This window comes from Opisthorchis viverrini (assembly GCF_000715545.1).
Source record: "Opisthorchis viverrini unplaced genomic scaffold opera_v5_280, whole genome shotgun sequence".
NCBI lineage: Eukaryota > Metazoa > Platyhelminthes > Trematoda > Opisthorchiida > Opisthorchiidae > Opisthorchis > Opisthorchis viverrini.
In genome coordinates this window covers 353,521-374,099 of record NW_008751939.1, presented here as the reverse complement: position 1 = coordinate 374,099, position 20,579 = coordinate 353,521, and the positions used below count along the sequence as shown (strand labels likewise).

The window sequence follows — 20,579 nt, the reverse complement described above, 5'->3', positions numbered from 1 at the left end:
CAGCCTACCTAAGGATATTTCAACTTACATGCGTATAGATTGTCCATTATGAAAATGGATAGAATGCAGAATCGCAACAAAGAAAGACATTTTTCATGCATGAATCATGTATTCTTTGTTTTTATCCTTTTTTTCAGCTTCGCCCAAACCCGATACTGCATGATTGCAATGTCGTTGCTTACCAAAGAGCTCACCAGGAGCGGCTGAGCGATCGACGCACTCAGTATCGATCTGACAGGGCCGTGGATAGCCGAAGGGTATCACCAAGCAATGAAAAAAAGTTACTTGATCGAATGAAAGAAAAAAGATACACAATTGCTGGTGAAGATGAAAGTCCTCGTAAAAACGATCATTCCATGGCTAGGCCAGCGAGTCTAGGGCGAAGCAGATCACAAGGGCAAATTTGTGATGATCAATACGAAGAGGCGAAATCTGGCAAGAAATCACACTTTAAAAGCAAGGTTTTGAAGCACTTATTTAAGGTAGGCTGCAAACATTTTGGTGCTTCAATGAAGAGTACTACTTGGAAAGTATGCGCCCAAACTCAATAAGATATTTAAATTACGAAATATGAATGCTTTTTAAATATCCTTTATACGCCTTGTTATTTTGCATGACTACACAGGGAAGGAATTTGGTTTCGTTTTTGGCGACGCGTAAATTAAGGTGTAATATTTCTTAGAAAGCTTTCAACTGCTCCATGATTTCCCAAAATTTCATGCCATTGCCTCTACTGAGATGCATCAGTTACTCGAGACAATTCGTTTTGCCTACAGAAAGGTTTTCGAAATTTATCACTTCAAAGGTGGACTAGCAAGGTTACCTGACATGCCTACAGACTCATATTTGTAGAGTTATTCTACTGTCTTATCCTGAAGGACACCACGCTGAGTAGAGAACACACTCGAAAAATGTTGGCTTGGTCAATGAAATTGTTTTTCTTCAAGCAATAATCTTCTACTCCAAAAATACCACGGCTGTGCAAGCCTTCTAGAATTTGAATAACGTTCCAGACCATTTAGTTAAAAATAGCTCTGTGGTTAGTCTCATGTCTGAAATAATGAAAAGCAATTTTTTTGGAAGTGAGATAAGAGCACGCCGCAACATTTGCTGTGCTATTGGTCCCAATTATAGCCTTCTTCAAGCATTTGATTTTGTACGCGTTTCAGAGCAAAAAGTCATTTGTTGTGTCGGATTTCCCAGGAAAGGGGTACATAAAAGACCACTGGTCTCATATCAACATAGTTGTAATGTTGACCAATAACCTGTCTATTTCAAAGAGGCCAAAACCATTTACTTTCGTTCCCACCCTACATCAATTTTCATTTGATAGCCTGTATGATCGCTATTCCCGCAATTTCCTTATAGAGTATGATTGACATAATCAAAGTTAGCCTACAAAAAGGTTGGTTTTTGCACTGGCTCAGCTCTGACATTATACTACTTCGACAATCTCCTGAGTAAGATAAGCGTGTTACTTTCCTTAAGTATTTTCCCTTCCTAGTCCAGGAAACCTTAATGTCGAATTGGTGGACACCATACAGCAACCGCCAAAATAGACATGTACATTTTGTCTTTATTTTGCCACTGTTTTCTGATCGAAATCTGGTAACGTGACTTGGAATTTTATGGCAGTTTGTAGCTAGCTACAGAAAGACCCATTGGTTGGTGGCTAAGCGAAGCCGTAATTTTTTGTTCTTTTCAGCATTATTGGCACTAGTTTTTATTATAATTTCATATATAGAAATCAGTTACCGTATCTTATTACGTCTTCAGCGTTTGTATTTCAGCCGACCTCTGTTATACATCTACGTGTAAGTGAGCGTCAAAATTAAGATTGATTGCTTCTCTCAGAGCGGCTAATTTCTGCGGATATAAAATCTATGCCTGGAGGTGACTCATTTAGTTTCTTGTGATCGACAAACGCAGTCAATAAACTTAAAGTTGGTATTACCATATTTGTTTCTATTTTAATAGGATCCGGTGCTCATGAAATTTTGACCTTGAAATAAATGAACTCACGTCCCACTCCTATTGGAACTGTTCCTCGGGGAATATCCCTAGTTTTGCTGGGATACGAATTCCAGGAGGGCCAGTTAACGACTCTGGAATAGTTACAAGAAGACAGCATACGGAATTTATGAATGAGAGAGATGCCGAGAGGGTTCTACAAATCCCACAGTCATTTACAAACAGCCTAGGCTACTTAGAAACAAAAATTCTCGGGTATGTGTCATGTGTCCGTAGCGCCAATTAACCAGAGACTCTGACAGGCAGCACAGTTGATCGACTATGGGGTGGTCTTTTGAAATATCCAGCAGTTCACTCCGTTAGTTGCATTAACATCGGTTCATGTGAAGTTAACCGCATGACTGTTATTATAGAGATACACTCATTTGCAAATCAAGAGACTCAACTAAATCTCTCGTTTGTTATATTCTTCAACTGAATCTGCTGCACACAGGCCGTCTCATGATTCAGTTAGCACGATATTCGAGATATCCAGGATATTTTCGTAAAGGAATCTACTCACAAGGTTGCTGAAAACTCTTCGACAGCCCACGATCGGTTCTGCCCTTCTTGGTGCTCATCAGGTAGGCGCAGTTCCCGAATTTCCGTCGACCTTATGTTCTACTTGAATTGAAATTGGCTGTTTTTCGAGAAATCCACTGAGTTAAAAACCAATTTGGTTTTCACGAGTGACTCAACTAAATCCCTTGTGGCTGTCGTGGGCTGTCGGAGAGTTTTCAGCAACCTGGTGAGTAGTTTCCTTTACGTGTGTGCTGTTCTTCATTTAATTACAATCTAACGGAATTACTGCCATGCTGAATGATGAGTGCATCAGTCTTATCCATGTGTCCGAGGATGACTAAGAGATTTGATAATTTCCAACAAGAACAGAATATATGTCACTGGTTTCTTGACTTTCTACCATGGTTACAAGATGTTAAACAATGACCTGTGCCTTTTTCACTTGCCTATTGGTTTGTGACGACTTCTTTAAAATCCCGATAATAGCAGTCGAGAAGATCAATTATTCAGACCGTCAGACAGAGTTTGTTAGTGCCAGTCTTAGCCGCAATTCAGATAAGCCAAAATCTACACCATAATAAACCCAAATTCTCGGTGGACCGTGCCCAACAGAACCTAAGTGTAAACAGAGAAAGACCGCTCTTTGGTGGCAAATGGAAACTTGATTTATAAAGATTGAAACAAACGAAAGTGCTGCTATTTCCAAGGTATATCGTTCTCAACTATGTACAATAATGAAACATTTCCCCACCTATTTCAAGTGTCTGTGACACTAAGTTGCTGTGAGTCCATATCAGCTAGGCGCAGTGACTGATATTTAGGGCGTTGACCATGCTAGCTTGTCAAACCGCTTAGACTGAGTCCTGAAAAAATGTTTGCTCACTGAAATTTGATAATTCACATACATTCATCGTACACCAGAGAAGCAAAGTAAACACATCTCACATTTTACATTTTTCGCGGTTGAAATCCTGGTACCAACAGGTTTCTACAGGGCTGATGAGATCTAACTTGAGCAGAGTGCTTGCGCCTCCCAGGATATTTTCGTAAAGGAATCTACTCACAAGGTTGCTGAAAACTCTTCGACAGCCCACGATCGGTTCTGCCCTTCTTGGTGCTCATCAGGTAGGCGCAGTTCCCGAATTTCCGTCGACCTTATGTTCTACTTGAATTGAAATTGGCTGTTTTTCGAGAAATCCACTGAGTTAAAAACCAATTTGGTTTTCACGAGTGACTCAACTAAATCCCTTGTGGCTGTCGTGGGCTGTCGGAGAGTTTTCAGCAACCTGGTGAGTAGTTTCCTTTACGTGTGTGCTGTTCTTCATTTAATTACAATCTAACGGAATTACTGCCATGCTGAATGATGAGTGCATCAGTCTTATCCATGTGTCCGAGGATGACTAAGAGATTTGATAATTTCCAACAAGAACAGAATATATGTCACTGGTTTCTTGACTTTCTACCATGGTTACAAGATGTTAAACAATGACCTGTGCCTTTTTCACTTGCCTATTGGTTTGTGACGACTTCTTTAAAATCCCGATAATAGCAGTCGAGAAGATCAATTATTCAGACCGTCAGACAGAGTTTGTTAGTGCCAGTCTTAGCCGCAATTCAGATAAGCCAAAATCTACACCATAATAAACCCAAATTCTCGGTGGACCGTGCCCAACAGAACCTAAGTGTAAACAGAGAAAGACCGCTCTTTGGTGGCAAATGGAAACTTGATTTGTAAAGACTGAAACAAACGAAAGTGCTGCTATTTCCAAGGTATATCGTTCTCAACTATGTACAATAATGAAACATTTCCCCACCTATTTCAAGTGTCTGTGACACTAAGTTGCTGTGAGTCCATATCAGCTAGGCGCAGTGACTGATATTTAGGGCGTTGACCATGCTAGCTTGTCAAACCGCTTAGACTGAGTCCTGAAAAAATGTTTGCTCACTGAAATTTGATAATTCACATACATTCATCGTACACCAGAGAAGCAAAGTAAACACATCTCACATTTTACATTTTTCGCGGTTGAAATCCTGGTACCAACAGGTTTCTACAGGGCTGATGAGATCTAACTTGAGCAGAGTGCTTGCGCCTCCTGTGGTGGGAACTAACCACAGCATTCTGGAAAGAGTAGAAACAATTATTTCATGTGTAAAATGAACAAAATGATTTTGTTGTTCAGAAAACTGGAGGTTTGATTTGGTGCTGATCATACGTTTGTGACGCGCAGGTTCTTTTATCATGAAATCAGTGAGTGCATCGTTTGGTTGGCCACAATGTGACGAACTGTATATGAAAGTTGTTGTTAGTTGTTTTTCTTATTTTGCATTTCATAGCACCACTCTCTGGAACACATCAACGTGTATGCCTATCAGACTGAGATGGAGATTCAAGGAGAAGTTGAGTTTTCCATGGAGTATGAAGCAGCCGTTTCTAGGCTAGCTATTACGGTATACGAGGTCCGAAACCTGGCGACAGATGACAAAAACGCAGGCAAAACTCATCTGTAAGTTGTACAACAGAACGTCTTTGTGGGTCTGGTTAGAAGGAAAAATGGAGAAACCTGAAGGCGTTGTTCAAATGTCGGTTTGTTTGGCTTGTTTCACACCAACTGACGGGGTATCGTTAAGTTAAAAACTGTTCAAAGTACGTAGCACTTTTTGTGTACTGAGGTCCGTAAACCGACAAATCCTGCAATTCAAGAAGGGTTGCATTAGTAATTTTCACAAGGTTTGAGGGGTTTATACATTCCCTGATTATAACACACATTTCAAAACTACGTCTCCGGAGAAACGGAATCGAGCACACCGATCACTGCAACCATAATGCAAAGTTACAGCATTATGTTCTGCGAAATTAGCTACATTAACGAGGTGTTCAGAGTCGCCAGGACATCACATACTATCTAAGTCTGCCTGGAATTGCGAATCAGCCGGCCGATTGAGTATTCAGATCGGGCTGCTTACTACCAATGAATAGCCAGTCTCCTTCCCCGCAGACGAAGATAAATGAGGATAAGAGCACTCGTATAGTATAGGTTTTTCGAATCCATCCCACCTTTACCTGACACAAGGTTACGTTCCAGGCCTAAGGCACTGTAATTACCAGTTCCTCTGAATTGATCGATGACCATTAGGATGGAGCTTTTGGACCTACCGCAGATAGTAAGACAGCTGTTAGAATTGGTCAGTATCTGGTCAGATCAGGAATCACACATCAAAAGAAGTTTAGCAAGCTGGTTAATGGAGCTGTGCTCCAGATATCAAAGCCTGAATCTCTTAACCAGTGGAGTATGTGCACAACATGAACAGAAACGCGTACGATCACCGCTTCGCCTTGGGCTGCTTACATTCTTGAGTAATAGATCTGACATAAATCAGCCGAACTCCGGGGCAATGACATCGTGAAAACAAATATTGCTTATTGGAATGTTTTGGTTCTTGTCGAAATGCCTGCCAGAAGCATTTTCCAGAAGATTGAGCCTAGATTTCCTGTAGTGTAAACACTCTGATTCCTTTAATTTTCAAAGATGGACTACCCTTGTCATCTGGTCAAAAGTACTCCCGTCAATACCTAGAACATTTTCATCCTATTACACATACTTCGAAGTCAATGTCTCCCTTTACCACCCGATGACACTCTGTTTAAGTGTACTGTAGCAGAAAATCACCGTAGCAGATAGCTGGAATAGGGAGTGTGCTGTTGAGAATATCCGATACTCCTGCGCTCCCTCAGCTTTTTTATCCTTATTCACAGTTTCCCGGAGTTCAGCATCATACAACTAAAACGTTTTCTACCAGCTTTGTAATAATACTCTGTGCTGTTCTGAAAGTCCTATGAAAAAGTTAAGGAAACGCAAGCAACTAAAAAACGGAGGGAATAACATTTATTTGTAATAGATGGTAAAATATGGAGAAAGCAATTAAAGAAATACAAGTATTTTGAACTTATTTTGGTATCAACGAGAAACTGGACTGAATTTCTCAGCAATGTTGTATCTCAGTTGGATTCGCTGCATGATGGCCGTTTCATTATCCAAAATGTGGATGTTCCGTTCCTTAGTCGTAATGGTAGTGAAATGCCAAGTAGTTTTCAATTACCTTAGGTGTACAATGTTCTGTCAAGAAGAGGATGTTACCCTCAGGAGATATTCTTCGAACCGCGGGCGATTAAGTCCTGATGAGGGAAAGTCATAAACTGAGGCAAATGAATTATATGTAGTCCATATGAAATGGTAAAGATCATTCGGAAACCATGAAAAACCCCGTGTTGAATTGCGGATGCTTTTGGTTATTGGGCAGCTTAACATCAAGTACAAAGAACATGTGAGTACGATATGTTAGCTCAGATGAATTGTTTAGTGGGACACCCATAACGCCTGTTTAAACATCCCGTACATAAGCCCGAGTGTTGCGTTTGGATCAAGTTTTGCGCATCAAACACGAACTAAAATTCATACTCCAAAATAGCCCAACGGATCTCAAAAACAACGGTAAGGACTTGTGATGAGTTTTCTTTAACTAGCCATCGCAATAAAGCCACTTAGATATGGTTAATCTTTATGGTATGACCCTGGCTGAAAGTAGCTGTAGGCTGACTGCTTTATCATCATTCCAACCAGTCACTGGTGCAAATCTAAAGAAATTGAACCATAACATAACAACACGAATAAAAGCTATTCAAGGTAATTTTGTGTGCACCTGAGCCCTTGCACGTACTATATTCTCCATAGCTACTTTCTCCTTTGAGATCCAACCATAAAGGTGCAAAAAATGAGTAAGCACAGGGGACTGAAATTTACACCTCTGATTTAACCGCAAACAAGTTTGACGTTAAATTAGCCGCTTCTACGTTTAGGGCTGGTTCCCCGAAGATATAAACCAAAACGTTCATTCCCGAGAGCTCTTATGTTCTTTTTCTAATGCTACAGATACATGAAAGTCTTTTTGCAGCCATATCTCGAAAGTTCCACCATTAAGAGAATCAGCTACAAGGGAAACGATCAATCACCACAGTTCAACCAAGTAGTGTGGTATTCCGTGGCCCCATCCGAGTTAGCACGTTACACAGTTATCATGGAATTGTGGCAGAAGAGGAAGAAGAAGAACAAAAGAGGCAAGGTAGAAATATTTCTTGGGCAAGTTTCCATGCCGCTAAAGGACTATAAATGGAATGATACAAGCCGCAAACGAAAGCAACTGACAAACAAGGTACGTCCTGTTTTCATATGTGTGGGAAATCAGATAACGTTTGCCTATTAGAGACGAACTGTACAGCGAACAAGTCAGGTTTCGCATGCTTCATTTCAGACGGACATGACAACTCGGGTAATAGATGGTAGCAAACAAAATCGACTGATGTGCAGAAAATTTTGCACTTTTTCAATGACGGGTAGGATCCACAAAACCGTAGCCAGAAACTGTGTTTTTGAGCCAACAAGTTGTTATGGTGAATGGAGGAACAACGATGCAGTCAATCTTATGCTAGAGTGAACTGGTAGACGAACTGTAAGGCAAGGTAAATTTGGCTAGTGTAGTATACGTGACTTATTCTGGGGAGTTTAATTGAGTAACGCGCCAAATCACAAGCCAAGAATTACGAAATCCTGAGATTTATTAACAAAGTTCTGTACTACATGTACAAAATGTGTGTATGTAAAGAACACAGGCCTCAAATAAGGGGGGGTTGTCTAATTTTTGCACGAATTGGTGCAAGTCCAAAAAAGCCAGTAAGAACAGCAGATCTACGTAGGTTTTCGATGCCATTCACGTCATCCGATGTTGCTATTTCTTCCATTTCCCAACCTACAGTTATCCACTTTCTTCACATAAACTGATACATAAGATCTAATGCGCTTATTAGGCGAACTGCAGCGAAGCAGATTGACGAAAATATAAATTTTCGTACTTGTGAGAAGATTCGGGATTTTTGTGGAGATTTCGTTCTGTAAGTGGAGCCAGTCTATACTGAAAAGTCGAGAAGCACTGTACAGCTGTTTCATCGTTACTGAGAATCATCAGCAGTGCGCATCTCACGAAACTCCGGAGATTCTTGTAACCCGCGACCTCCTGGCTAGTAGTTTGAACATATAACCGCTCGGCCACGGGTGGCTGATCAGCAGTGTGGCTAACTCGTCCTTAGACAAGCTATAGAGCCGCTCATTCTTCAGTCACGGGATCCACATCACGCGGTCACACGTGTTTACCGGATCCTCCAGAAACGACTCCTCAGATGGAAGTTTCTTTCGTCGGGTTAAGTTTATTCTTCCACTGAACTACTGGAAAATTGTTGGTAGTGTGAGACGACTACGTATCATCCTCTTGATACTGTAGTTTATTCCTATGCGCAAACAAACAAACGGGGAAGTAGTCGGAGTGTCCACACTCGGTTGACGCTTGCAAAGTTACTTGCAGCCGGTCACTCATTTAGAACCCCAAGTTCTCTGCTGCAGTCGCGAACCAACTGTTCGACTGTTTTCTGATAGGTAGACTCACTGGCATACTTCACGAATAGTATTTATCCATCAAGTTGATCATTCGGAGATGTTCGCGCAAGTCTAATATGGATCCACGTTGTAGGAACTTAACAGTTCGTTGTCTTGGTGGGGGCTTGTGAAATGAACCTTCAGATCTTCAGAGCCATCGTGTCGATTTATGTCGCAACACTAGAGAAAGCAGCAAAGAAGAAAGCGAACCTTAACGACTTTTGATAAATTCAGCCTTAAAAAGTATGCTTGGCAATTTCGTCAGTTTATCATCGCTTTTGGCATGGTGTAATAGTTATCCAGTGGTCTTTCGAATTGCAGACGAGCAAAACAAGCCCGCGTATGCGGTAAATTACTTCTTTGCAGCAAACACTGATCCAGCTTATACAACTGGAGAGGGGGCCCGAAGAGCTTTGGCGAATCGGTCAGATTTCGGGGTTGGTCTCATTCGAGATAGGCCTCAGACAGGCCCACAAAAGATGCCGCAGGCTTAATTCTTTACCTTAATACGGAGTAAAAGTTCTCCAAGGCAATTTTTGATAGAGCACTGCTTATGAATCAGTGTAAGTCGAACTTTCGCATATGCAGTACGCCGGTCCATCTCCAAAGGAATCCGCGATGCATGGGTTATTCTCTGGTACGAGGGGTGGTCCACATTATCCTAAGCAAACTGTACAACTCTGAGAAAAATCATTATATTGGCTGTAAACGACTGGAAGACCCGGCACTAACGTCAGAGTATTGAGAGGTCCTAACCGAAGGCCAATGAGACGTGAAATTGCTAACCTATATCCTTAAAACATCATTAAAGATCACCATGCTCTGAAAATTGGCAAAAGTGACATTTCAGTTTTATCTACTTTCGGAACATATATTTCGTAGCTAAAAGTGAACAGCTGAATAGACGAAATAAAGTAATCCAGTCATCTTCCAATTGTAATGGGTTTTTCGGGGTGACTAACGATGACAAAAAATCCAATGATTCCAGTTTTTCACCGTCAAAGGCGCACAGCACCTGGATATGTATTGACCGTATGTAATATCTTCTTTTCAAATCATGGAAGCCGACAGATAATGCCGACCCCTCAATGTTAGATGCAGTGCCCAAGTTGGTCTTTTCACTTAGTGTTAATTGTCTTATGCATGCTTGATCATGGTGCTCTTGGATTCTTTTGCGTTTTTAAGCTAACAAACAACAGCGCAGCCAGCTCTACCCAAGCTGTTTGCTTTGTCTGACATATGCGCAGGTGTTCAGTTGCCTAGTAGTTGTTGACGGATAAATCCATATCGGTCCGGTGCCAGTTTGTGTTCCGGGCTCTGAAGAGGAGTTACCAATGTGTTGACTCCTGGTAGTGGGTGCCGTTTAAGAGAGACAAATTTTGGTCTCTTAAAAATCCGTTTCAATGGTGAAGTTGTTCCAAGAAACCAACCCCTAAGGGGACCAGTTTGGGTTGAAATTTAACATTGAAGGCGCTCACAGTATTGGGATACATTGGAGACACCACCGGCAACATGGCGATTTTCTAACAAACCTGTGCAAAGCGCTCGACAATAAGCTACCAGATGTGTCCGTTTAGATTGCTTTAGTTTTCATTTAATCATGTATATGACCTACGTAGTTGTACACTGGAACCCTTGTAAAAAGGAGCTTCACATTAAGTGAAAACAATTCGCACGGTGACGCTATGACTATAGTTGGAACTAGTAACACAAGCTGTGGTTTGATGATAATGGCACTTGCGCATATTATTCAAACTTACTTAACCAGCGCAAGAATTATGTAGCCATTAAAGTCGTGTATTCCATGGAGAAGAACCAACAGAACAAATTGTTCTAGTTTACCAAAAACTATTAAAACGTTTGGGCGAAGCACAAAAATAAGAGTGACTTTCATGCGATAACAGTGAGGCTACGTTTTCTCCTTTTAATCGCATATGGTATGCGTAACAGAAGTTCGTGTATGCAAACCCATGTGCATACGTGCGCAGAAGGGAGATTGTTTTAAGCTTTCGCCTTCACAGTTCTGAAAGAAACCCAATGTCAGACTGCGGGGCAATTTATCCAGACGTAAGCGAAATACACTCATTTACAAACAAATTTGGTTTCGCCAGAAGGCTCACCTGAAACCAGCTGAATCTCTCGTTTGAAGTGTTTCTAGGCAACAGCAGCACCAGACCGCCTCATGTTCCAGTTGTCACAATATTCAAGATATCGCGATGCATGTATATACGCAGTACTCCGCTTCTAAAGTTGCTGAAAATTCTTCGACAACCCTCGACCGTTTTCGCCCTTCAGGTAGGCGCAGTCCCCGAGTTCCCTCAACCGGACGTTCTCTTGAATCCGAATACAGGGATTTCAACGGTTGGAGCACCTTCGAGATGAAAATATACTGTACACCATTTGTCAGACGCCCCTAAATAGCGCAAGGGGTGTCATTGAAGTCGCATCAAATGCATCTGTGTTCATAAACTATATCTGTATGACGTTTGATAGATTTTCGCCGTGTTGTCTCCGGACCCATTTACGCCCATGCTCTACTCATATAATGTTACTACTGAACGCCAAATGCAGTAGTGTAGTTTTAATGCGTCTTCTTATCCAATTGAAAATGCTCCGATTTATTTTCGGGAGCACGTGCAATGAGAAGTAGGTGACTGCCACAAATGACATCAATAAAAAGGAAGCGCAACACTGGAAATGCACCGTAATATAATTCAACCAGGGACAAAACCTAACCTCTTTCATTCATCGGTCTGACATCAGGCTTATTCGGTTATTTCTACTATCAGAGGGTTCCAAATATACTTTTTGTGGTCTTAGATGGATTTGTGAACCAGATCTTTTGTTTCCTCGTAAAAGTTGTAGGTCTCACCGTTGCTGCTATTTTTCACTACAGAGTGCAATGGAAACTGACGAGGAACTCCCAACTTACGTGGGGGAAATAAAAATCGGTTTGAGGTTCGCTTTGTATGACAACTCTCAAGTAATGGCACGCAAAAAGAATGGAGATATGATGCTAGATGGAGATTTGGAAGTTCACATCTTGGAAGCAAAGAATCTCGTTTCGGAATTCGTTGGAACAAATGTCAACGCATTTACTAGAGCGTAAGTTTGGTAGGTGGATGTATAAATAGATAGGTTTTGTATTTGGACACTTACAAATGGGTCTTAACTCCAGGTCCTCTCTGTGTTTTTATTAGTTTAGAAACCTCTGTTTGAAGTCTTATTTTTCTGATCTCAATCATACAGATATCGCGATATAAACACATCACATAACATAACACCGGGAGGTACTGGCAAAGGTGGGAATGATAGTAATCCTAGTTCTTCTGCAGGACCACCCTGATGAGGCACCCGTATTCAGAGGTTGCATCATTCATATTCGAAAAAAAGCTTCAAACGGACAAAATCAAACGTCTGTAGGAGACAACAAACGTGCATACGATTAATTCAAAGGCTGCATTTTTGCGGGCTAAAGGTGGCCTTATATACGCCAGACGAATTGACAGGAGTCATGATAAGTGATAGGGAGAATGAGATTGTACGCACCCCTGGACAAAAAATAGTGGGACTCAGTGTTTTGGTGCTGCATCGTGACAGAAAAAAACAGTGTATACATCCTCACAAAGACTGCTTCAACGCGATTCGTCCAGAATAAGTTAAAGCATGAATTCACTACTAGAAAGTTGAAGCAGCCAGTATTAGCGAATACATAGATGCAATTGAAGGGACTCTTGGAGCGACGGTGGCCAGGCAACTATAAAGTTGTAGATTGGTGAGGTAGAAAGATCAGCTGAATCTATCTGAAGATACGAAACATGTAATAGTGGAAAATAGCGGAGTCCAGCATTAAGCCATCATTAAATTTAAGAATTTAACCGAGTCTGCCTCTCAAAGTCGTTATTATGGCTGTAGAATACTTCGACGTATTCAGGAAAGCCCACTTGAGTGACGCGCAAGCCAGAAATTGTGGATTTTTGAGATTTATCAAAAGTCGCGGTACTACATGTACGAAATACGTGATAAAAGTGGTGCAAACCTCTAAACCGTCTAAACTGTTGCGCGAAGTAGTGCAAGCCCAAAGAAAGCCCGGATAAGATCGTAAATCGATCGTATTTTACGACGCACGCCTGGGTACAACACATGGTAACGCAAAATGGTAAAAAAGCGCGCGTAACGGATGCCCGACCGAATTGGTTCGACAAAGGTTAAAAGTTCATGAGGAATTACACATGCATATCGAGTCTATGAGGTAGACGCAGTAAACAGCAACAGACAAAGGAAGAGTTTGACCGGGGTAAAGGAAGTACAATGGCTCTGTAAAATAACTAGGGATGAACCTGCTCATCGAAGATGAATCCAAGGAAGAGTTGACCGGGGTAAAGGAAGTACAATGGCTCTGTAAAATAACTAGGGATGAACCTGCTCATCGAAGATGAATCCTGTGCATTCATGACTGTCATCATTCAGCTACCAAGCTCACCTCCAGAGTTGCATTAACGTATTTGCAAACCGCTTTGAGAAATCCCAGTCCTCTCCACACTGGCAAGACGGGCTATAAAAACACATCACAGAAAAGGCCCTTCTAAAAATGGTTACTTTGAGTGACAAACACATATTATTATTATTATTATTGTGTTAGAAATTGGGACGTAGAAGTATCAAAAATTTTATATCGAATATTTAACGAATTAAATACCTAGCTAAATACAACTTCAAATTAAAGAAACAACAATCAACATTGTGCGATTTTACAAATGTACTTTAAAAGTAACTTGTTCGAGAACAGCGGTGACGAAACCCTGGGAAGAACGATATTTGCTTGATGGATTCTCGCTTTCTAGTGAGCTGATTGGGTTATGGGCCCCCTAATTCGCGTACAAAATGGTTTAATCTGGTAAAGGTCCGCTGATTACTTGAGTCCCAGCAAAGCTCCATCGAAATAAACAAACAAAAGGCTCGTATTATTGGTTATTAAAATTCCTTCATCCTGAAATTCAAAGAGCAAACGTCCGTACAGTTGTTATAAATTGGGTGTCTACTGACAGGTTAAAAAACGAAAACAATTTTTTATCGGAATGCATCCTGATTGAAAACTTTATCCGCTTGAAATGAACCGCCGATGTGGAGAAACTTTACATGCGATTAGCTCATAATTTTTGGTTCGTAAATCGCAGAAACATTCAGCTATGTATTGCTTTTGACCGGGTACGTCAATTATCATGAGTTAATGCTATCTCGCGTGAAGGATTAATTGATAGAACAATCGTTTCATTCCGTTGAATTCAGGGACCACTCCGAGTAAGGTTGATGGTGATCTGGTTGATTGTTTATCTCTCTACCGGTGTGGTTGTCATCCCAGCTAAAGAATAGCTACATACTGATTAGATTAGAAATTTTGCAAAAGGCTTTAGAATGGTTGATCGGATAGCTAAAACTGCATAAACATTATGTACATCATTAAGCTTGATGTGTTTCTTTCAACCCGCTTGCCTGAATGACTTTGTCACTGGCGCATCTGTTCAGCAGACAGAATGGAATTCTTTCCAGATTCAAGTAGTATTTGAAAAGCATGTGCCGATTGTGTCAACCTTTCACAATGTGCTGGTTCGACTTCGTTGACCATCCATCCAAAATATACATATCTAGGTAACAATAGTTTTCATATCAGCTGATAAGCGAGCCTCGGAGTCAGCGTTGTTGTAACTAAGTATCATACATTGAAACGGAGTATCACATGGCTAGCAGATCTCTACGCCGTGACAGACGTCTGAAGACGGCTAGATTACAACTCAGGCAAGCTGGAAACAGATACTCGCTGACATGCTTTGTTTTTGTCTGGAACACTCCATTCCTCTATCGAAGTCACTTTTTTATCGGAAAGGCCTACGCAAAACCTCAGGATATCTCATCGTAAGCGAGACTTGATGAATCTGAGGGGGAAGCCAGCAGATCCTCATTTTGCAGAAGGAACTAAGGTCATTCTTCTTATGAGTAACCCATAAAAGAGACCCTTTTTCAATTAAGCCAAAATCATGCATTCCTGGTCCAATTTATTTAAGATTTCGCGTCCCAAAAAAATCACTTGCCGGTCCCTATATATTTCGCTTGTTCGGTTTCCGACACCCGATTGACCATTCATAGAAATGCCGTCCACCTAAAAATTCTCTTGGGGGAACCCCGTAATTCAACAGCCTGTGGAAATACCGTTCTAAGGACAAAACTAGGACAGAAACTGCTTCTAATCTCTAGATAAACTGGCTGAGCTAGTCCAAATTAAAACCAGCAATCCCCTTTTTACCACATGCAACGTATAGATACATCATGGGTTTGTGCATTTCTACTTCCCAATTATCCAAGTGCACAAAAGCTGGAATACTTGCGTCAGTACATGAGTAAGTTTGGTCATACGAGAACCATATGAACAGGCGGTTCACACTGTGGATGACGAACGAAACTACTACTGTTTTATTTAACCAATAGCAGTCAGTGCTACAGGTCGTTTGTGTAGAACGTTTTCGTGCGATTCAGAAGGTTTAGGTTAACCATCAGTAGCAGTGTACGAATGGTGACTGTTGGCATTCACCTGTGAACAAAGGTGACGAGGGGAGTAGAGAGGCAAAGCCAGTGTAAAAAGCCTGATGTTTAACCAAAAAAATGAGAAAACGTTCGCGACAACACTGACGAAAAGCACCCTGCCATTACTTCGGAATAAGGTGCAGTGAAACAGTCTGCGTACCTTAAGTGACATATCAGCAGCGAAGAACCGCAGACAAAGTTTAGCTTGACGGTCCGTCTGGAAAGTGATATACTCATCATCGGAATGCTCTGTTATGTGAAACATTCTACCCTGTTTAAAAGGAATCATGCCAGCCTCATAGACAGTGGCTCACCTCAACAGGGCCTGTTGCATATCGCTTTATTACTTCATGGGCTACTCAAAAGTACAATTCTCCCTCGAGAAATGTGAACGAATGAATATAACAACTAATATGGTGTGATGGAGCCTGCACGTACTGAGCACCTTAATCCGATCAGTCTTATCCCTCGCATTATCGCTGCTTATTGGCTACCAAGTAGTGGTCACTCACCATTGACCTGCGGCCATACCATAACTTCGATGCCGCTAGAAAAATGTGTGAAGACAGTAAAGAAGGTTAATAGTCTTGCCATTTACTTTACTTTTGTTAGTGAGCACCTGTGCTGCACTTAAAGTTCAATTTCTACTACAGTGCTCAAAGCCTGTTATACCAGTATTCGGTAAGACGGCCTTGCAGCCATTTTAATTTGAGGAGGAGGTTAATTCTCCAACCTCAGCATGAACAGAGAATGTTTAAAAGTATGTAATATCAATTTTAGACCACCAGACAGTTTGCCATGACGTAAGTGTTGATTGAGAGATCACCTTAAAAGCAAGAAACGACATTAACGGAAAACATTTAAGTGAGTTCGAAGTACACACACTTTGCTCCAACTAAACAGCCATTATACGTAACTCACTACTCATAAGGCTGCTGCGACCAGGTTCGCCCTTATTGGGGCTCATCAGGTGGCGCAGTTTCCGAGTTTTCGTCAACCTTATGTTCCACTTGAAACCAAATTACACGAACTTAGCGAAATACACTCATTCACAAACAAACTTGGTTTTGTGAGAGAATTATATGGAACCCAGCTGAATCCCTCGTATGTAATGTTTTAGCAACCTTATAGTAGTTAAATGCGAATATACATGTGTCGCGGTATCTCGAATATTGTAGCATCATGAGGCGTTCTGATGCGGCGCATTGAGTTGCCTGGAAACATCCTAAACGAGAGATTCAGCTTTGTCCTAAGTGAGTCTCTCGCAAAACCAGATTTGTTTGCAGTTGAGTGTATGTCGCTAAACAACCATTACTTATTCCCAAAGTCAAAGACCTTTCAGTAAACGTGCACTTCATTCACTTCACAGGACAAATTTAGCCAAAGGTCAGAAAGCATTTTGTCTAAAATAGTAATCTATGGAAGCCGTGCACATATGCGTAAAAGTTTTTCCTTAATGCTGGATACTAAAGAGAACTTCCGAAGTGATGCCGGCAGAGAAGTCATGTTCCCGATGATCGCCGTTTTAGGGGGAAAAACACAGGTCAGAGGTTTGCTTTTTTCGATAGACATTTTATGCGGTGAGTGAAGCCAATCCGTACTAGAACTTCGAGAGGCACTGGAGGGCTGTTTCGTCTCTATTTGGAATCACCGGTAGTGCGCTTCTCGCAAAATGCCAGAGAGTTTAGAACCCAGGACGCCACTGTTAGTTTGGACGCATAATAGTTCAGCCACGTGTGACTGATAAGCAACACCATTAACTAGCACTTAAGTGGTATACAGCACCACTCATCCTTCAACCACGGGAATCCCATCACATGATCACACGTGTTGACTGGCCAGTCGATCGACGACATCTCAGATGTAAGTTTCACCCATCGGATGAGCTACTAATAGACTGTTGGTAGCGTGAAGAGATTATGGCGTTTCAAGGGGTATTTTGATTTGTGAGTTTAAGAAGAGAGAATAAATTTCTTCCGATGAATGAAACCGCCGTATGAGAATTGTTTGCTCAAGTAGCCAATGAACGCGGGGGACTTAGCAATATAAGTGCAAGTTGATCACGCTACTGATTAGACCGTCGTAGCCAAACCATTAAGTGTTCCAGCTGGGAGTTTACAGATTCGGGAGTGCGCCCTGCTATGAGGATAAAACAGCTCGACAGTGCTTCTCGACTTTTCAGCATAGATTGGCTTTGATCACCGGATAAAATCTCCATTAGAATTCCTTAATCTCCTTACACCACCAACAGTGATTTGGTCATCTTGACATGTGCAGCGTTTTGTGTTAATCATGAAGGTGGAATAAATACCAAGTTGATAGTGTACGCAGTTAAGTCAGTGAATCAACTGAAATTTATGTGGGATAAAATGGGTTGACAAACAGACTGGTTGTTTCCGTTGCCTAAAATACCCTCGCTCATTTCAGTTATCCATGTGGTTAATTTAACTATCATTCATAAGTTCCCATTTGGTATTGTACAATCCATTTTTCCATGTGTATTGGTGAATAATTGGGTTCACGTTAGTTTCGGGCCTCCTGACACATTTTTATCTTCCATTCCAAGTTCCTTAGTGTCGAAACACAAAGAGTTCGAAAGTTACACAACGGAGAGCATACCCAAAACAAACAATCCCAAATGGAACACGGTTATTCGCTTCAAGGAAGTAATTCAACAGGATTTGTTGAATTTAGCGCTGGAATTGTTGGTAATGCACCGAATCATCGGGAGGAAGGGTGATCATGTTCTGGGCGGGATACGTTTGTGTGTACCGTCAAGTAAGTTTATGGTCTGTGTTAACTGAACACATCCAAATAGGTTGAATTGTGATCCTAACTTCGCAAATCTTTGTCGGTTTTGGAATAACATGTAATTTTTGCGTAAAGTAAATAGAAATGAACTTTCAGTCAAACGCACAATCATGAGGATATGTGTGAACCAAATAGACGTACGTTCTCAGGAACTACTTAGACAACTCGAACGTAAACAGCAACAATCAGGTTTCTCGATTTGTTAGGTGAGTGCACTCAAGGGGACTGACTGATTGATAGGTACAAACGCACACCTGCAGTCATATGATACCATGTTATCGCACTGTCCTCGGTCATCTCCGTCATTAATAGTAAATACGACTAAAGGGCGGTTTCATCTCGCTTGCTGATCACGGATCAAGGCTGCACAGGCCTTCATATGGCAGAGAATACTAACCGCTACTCAGAATGATTGGCAGTTTGCTAAACTGTGACGGACCTTTTTTCATCGGACAAAAAAACTTCATCAGTGCCTAAACCTTACGCCATTTTGAGGTTAAAAAAAAGCAACTAAAGGCTGGTTCTCTGTTTCGGTCACTGTAAGCAAAAGCATCTCACATGCATTACCATTAATTGTCGTTCCTACTTTGAGTAATGGCGGTGATGTTTTGTAACTAATTTTCTTTCACTGTAATGTGCTTTTCATTTGGGCACCCTAAGAAAAACCTATTTAGATGACTGGATAGTGTCCATCTTGTGCCTAATGGCTGCTGACCGTTTTAAATGGTAAACGGCACTAAAGCCAACAGAACACACAGTTAGCGAGCATTTAGAATCCACATGCGCATGTGACTGAATACTTGCACTCCGGCAGCATGATTCGGTTCACTTTCATGCCACAGGTGTTCCTACGTCAAATTAGGGACCACAGTTAAATGTGCAGTGACCTAGGTTTTTCAACGTACTACTGTAAAGCCGACCTTTACTGACTCACAAAAAGGGGGAGCCCTTGTAAGCACTTCAAGCAGAGCTGAAGTATGAAGTGACAAAAAAGGCACCCATATAGTTTTCTCACCCATGGACAAAGCCTCAGTTGTATGCATAACACAGTCAGCAATTTTATTATTTTCACGTAACCAGTCCTTCTCTTCCAGTGGCAATCACACCGGCACTTAGCACTGACGTACCCTTGTAGTTGAAGCTAACGAAGCTGTCGCATAGAACTTGGGTGCTACTATCTGCAGTGCCTTGCAATTTCAAAGTCTAAGTTCAAGGATCAAATTATCCAAATTGCATAAGATAATCATTAACTTCGGCTCCTCAAAAATCCCCTGGTCTTTGGAAAGGTCGCATTTATGTTGCTCACACTGTGAGCACTGCGTTTAGCGCTGCAGTCAGAAACATTTATATGACTGTTCTTCCCTACCGGTACCCATGTATTCACCAGTTTTCGCTCTCAGTAATGAATTGTTATCAACACCTTCCGCCTGGTAGAAGTGAATTTAACATAAGCGCAGTTTGGTTGCGCTTTCGGGATAATCACTCGGTGTCGTTCGTCTGTATGATTTCGGAGGACCGTTAAAATGTTTCTAGAGACGACAGATATTTAATATGTTCCTAGATCTTGAATGTGTCCCACAGTATTGGCCAGTAGAGTCTTCGTAAATTAAGCAGGAAACACTATTTCAGCACAGAACCTAATGGTGAGTTGTGTGATAAGACACCTGGGAAATTTTTGGCTAAGTGGAAAGAGGAAACAGAGAATGACCTTAAAAGTTCTTATAACAATAATATGGGGGTCAGAATTTTAGACTGATGCGGCAGTGGTTGACTGAAACTCGCACAGGAGTCTGTGGCTTATGGTACTCAACGAAGCACGACGAGTTTTCGCAGCAACAGACTTAAACAAATCAGTCTCTGGTAGCCTCCCCCTGGTGAGCATTTTCCCTACCTATCTTAAACCGTTGGAAAAACAGCCTGCCTATTACGCTTTGCTGAAGCGGCGTCACTTCGGTGCAACAAACTGATTTTGTGTACAAAGTCGGAATTCGTGGCGATCCTCGCCTTGTCTTAGCATGAACGTCACTAAATAATGTCCACGGTTCTAACACTTTTATTTTCTCACGACAAATGGAAAAATTCAATCTATTTACCTCAGACTGATACAGACATCACACGACAGCATAATGAGTGATTAGATTCGACAGCATTCAAGGCAAAGCACAAGTTGCT

The 20,579-nt window shown here is 41.4% G+C and overlaps 1 protein-coding gene across 1 annotated transcript in view; it reads left to right on the top strand.

Moving 5' to 3' along the window:
- Nucleotides 1-20,579, top strand: part of T265_09507 (hypothetical protein) — a gene marked incomplete at both ends in the record, with an annotated part of 60,834 nt that overhangs the window by 33,991 nt on the left and 6,264 nt on the right. The window contains 5 exons of the mRNA XM_009175595.1: nt 138-482; nt 4,870-5,039; nt 7,464-7,743; nt 11,914-12,122; nt 18,163-18,374. Coding sequence (XP_009173859.1) covers nt 138-482; nt 4,870-5,039; nt 7,464-7,743; nt 11,914-12,122; nt 18,163-18,374 — 1,216 coding nt within the window. The remainder of the gene's footprint in view (nt 1-137; nt 483-4,869; nt 5,040-7,463; nt 7,744-11,913; nt 12,123-18,162; nt 18,375-20,579) is intronic.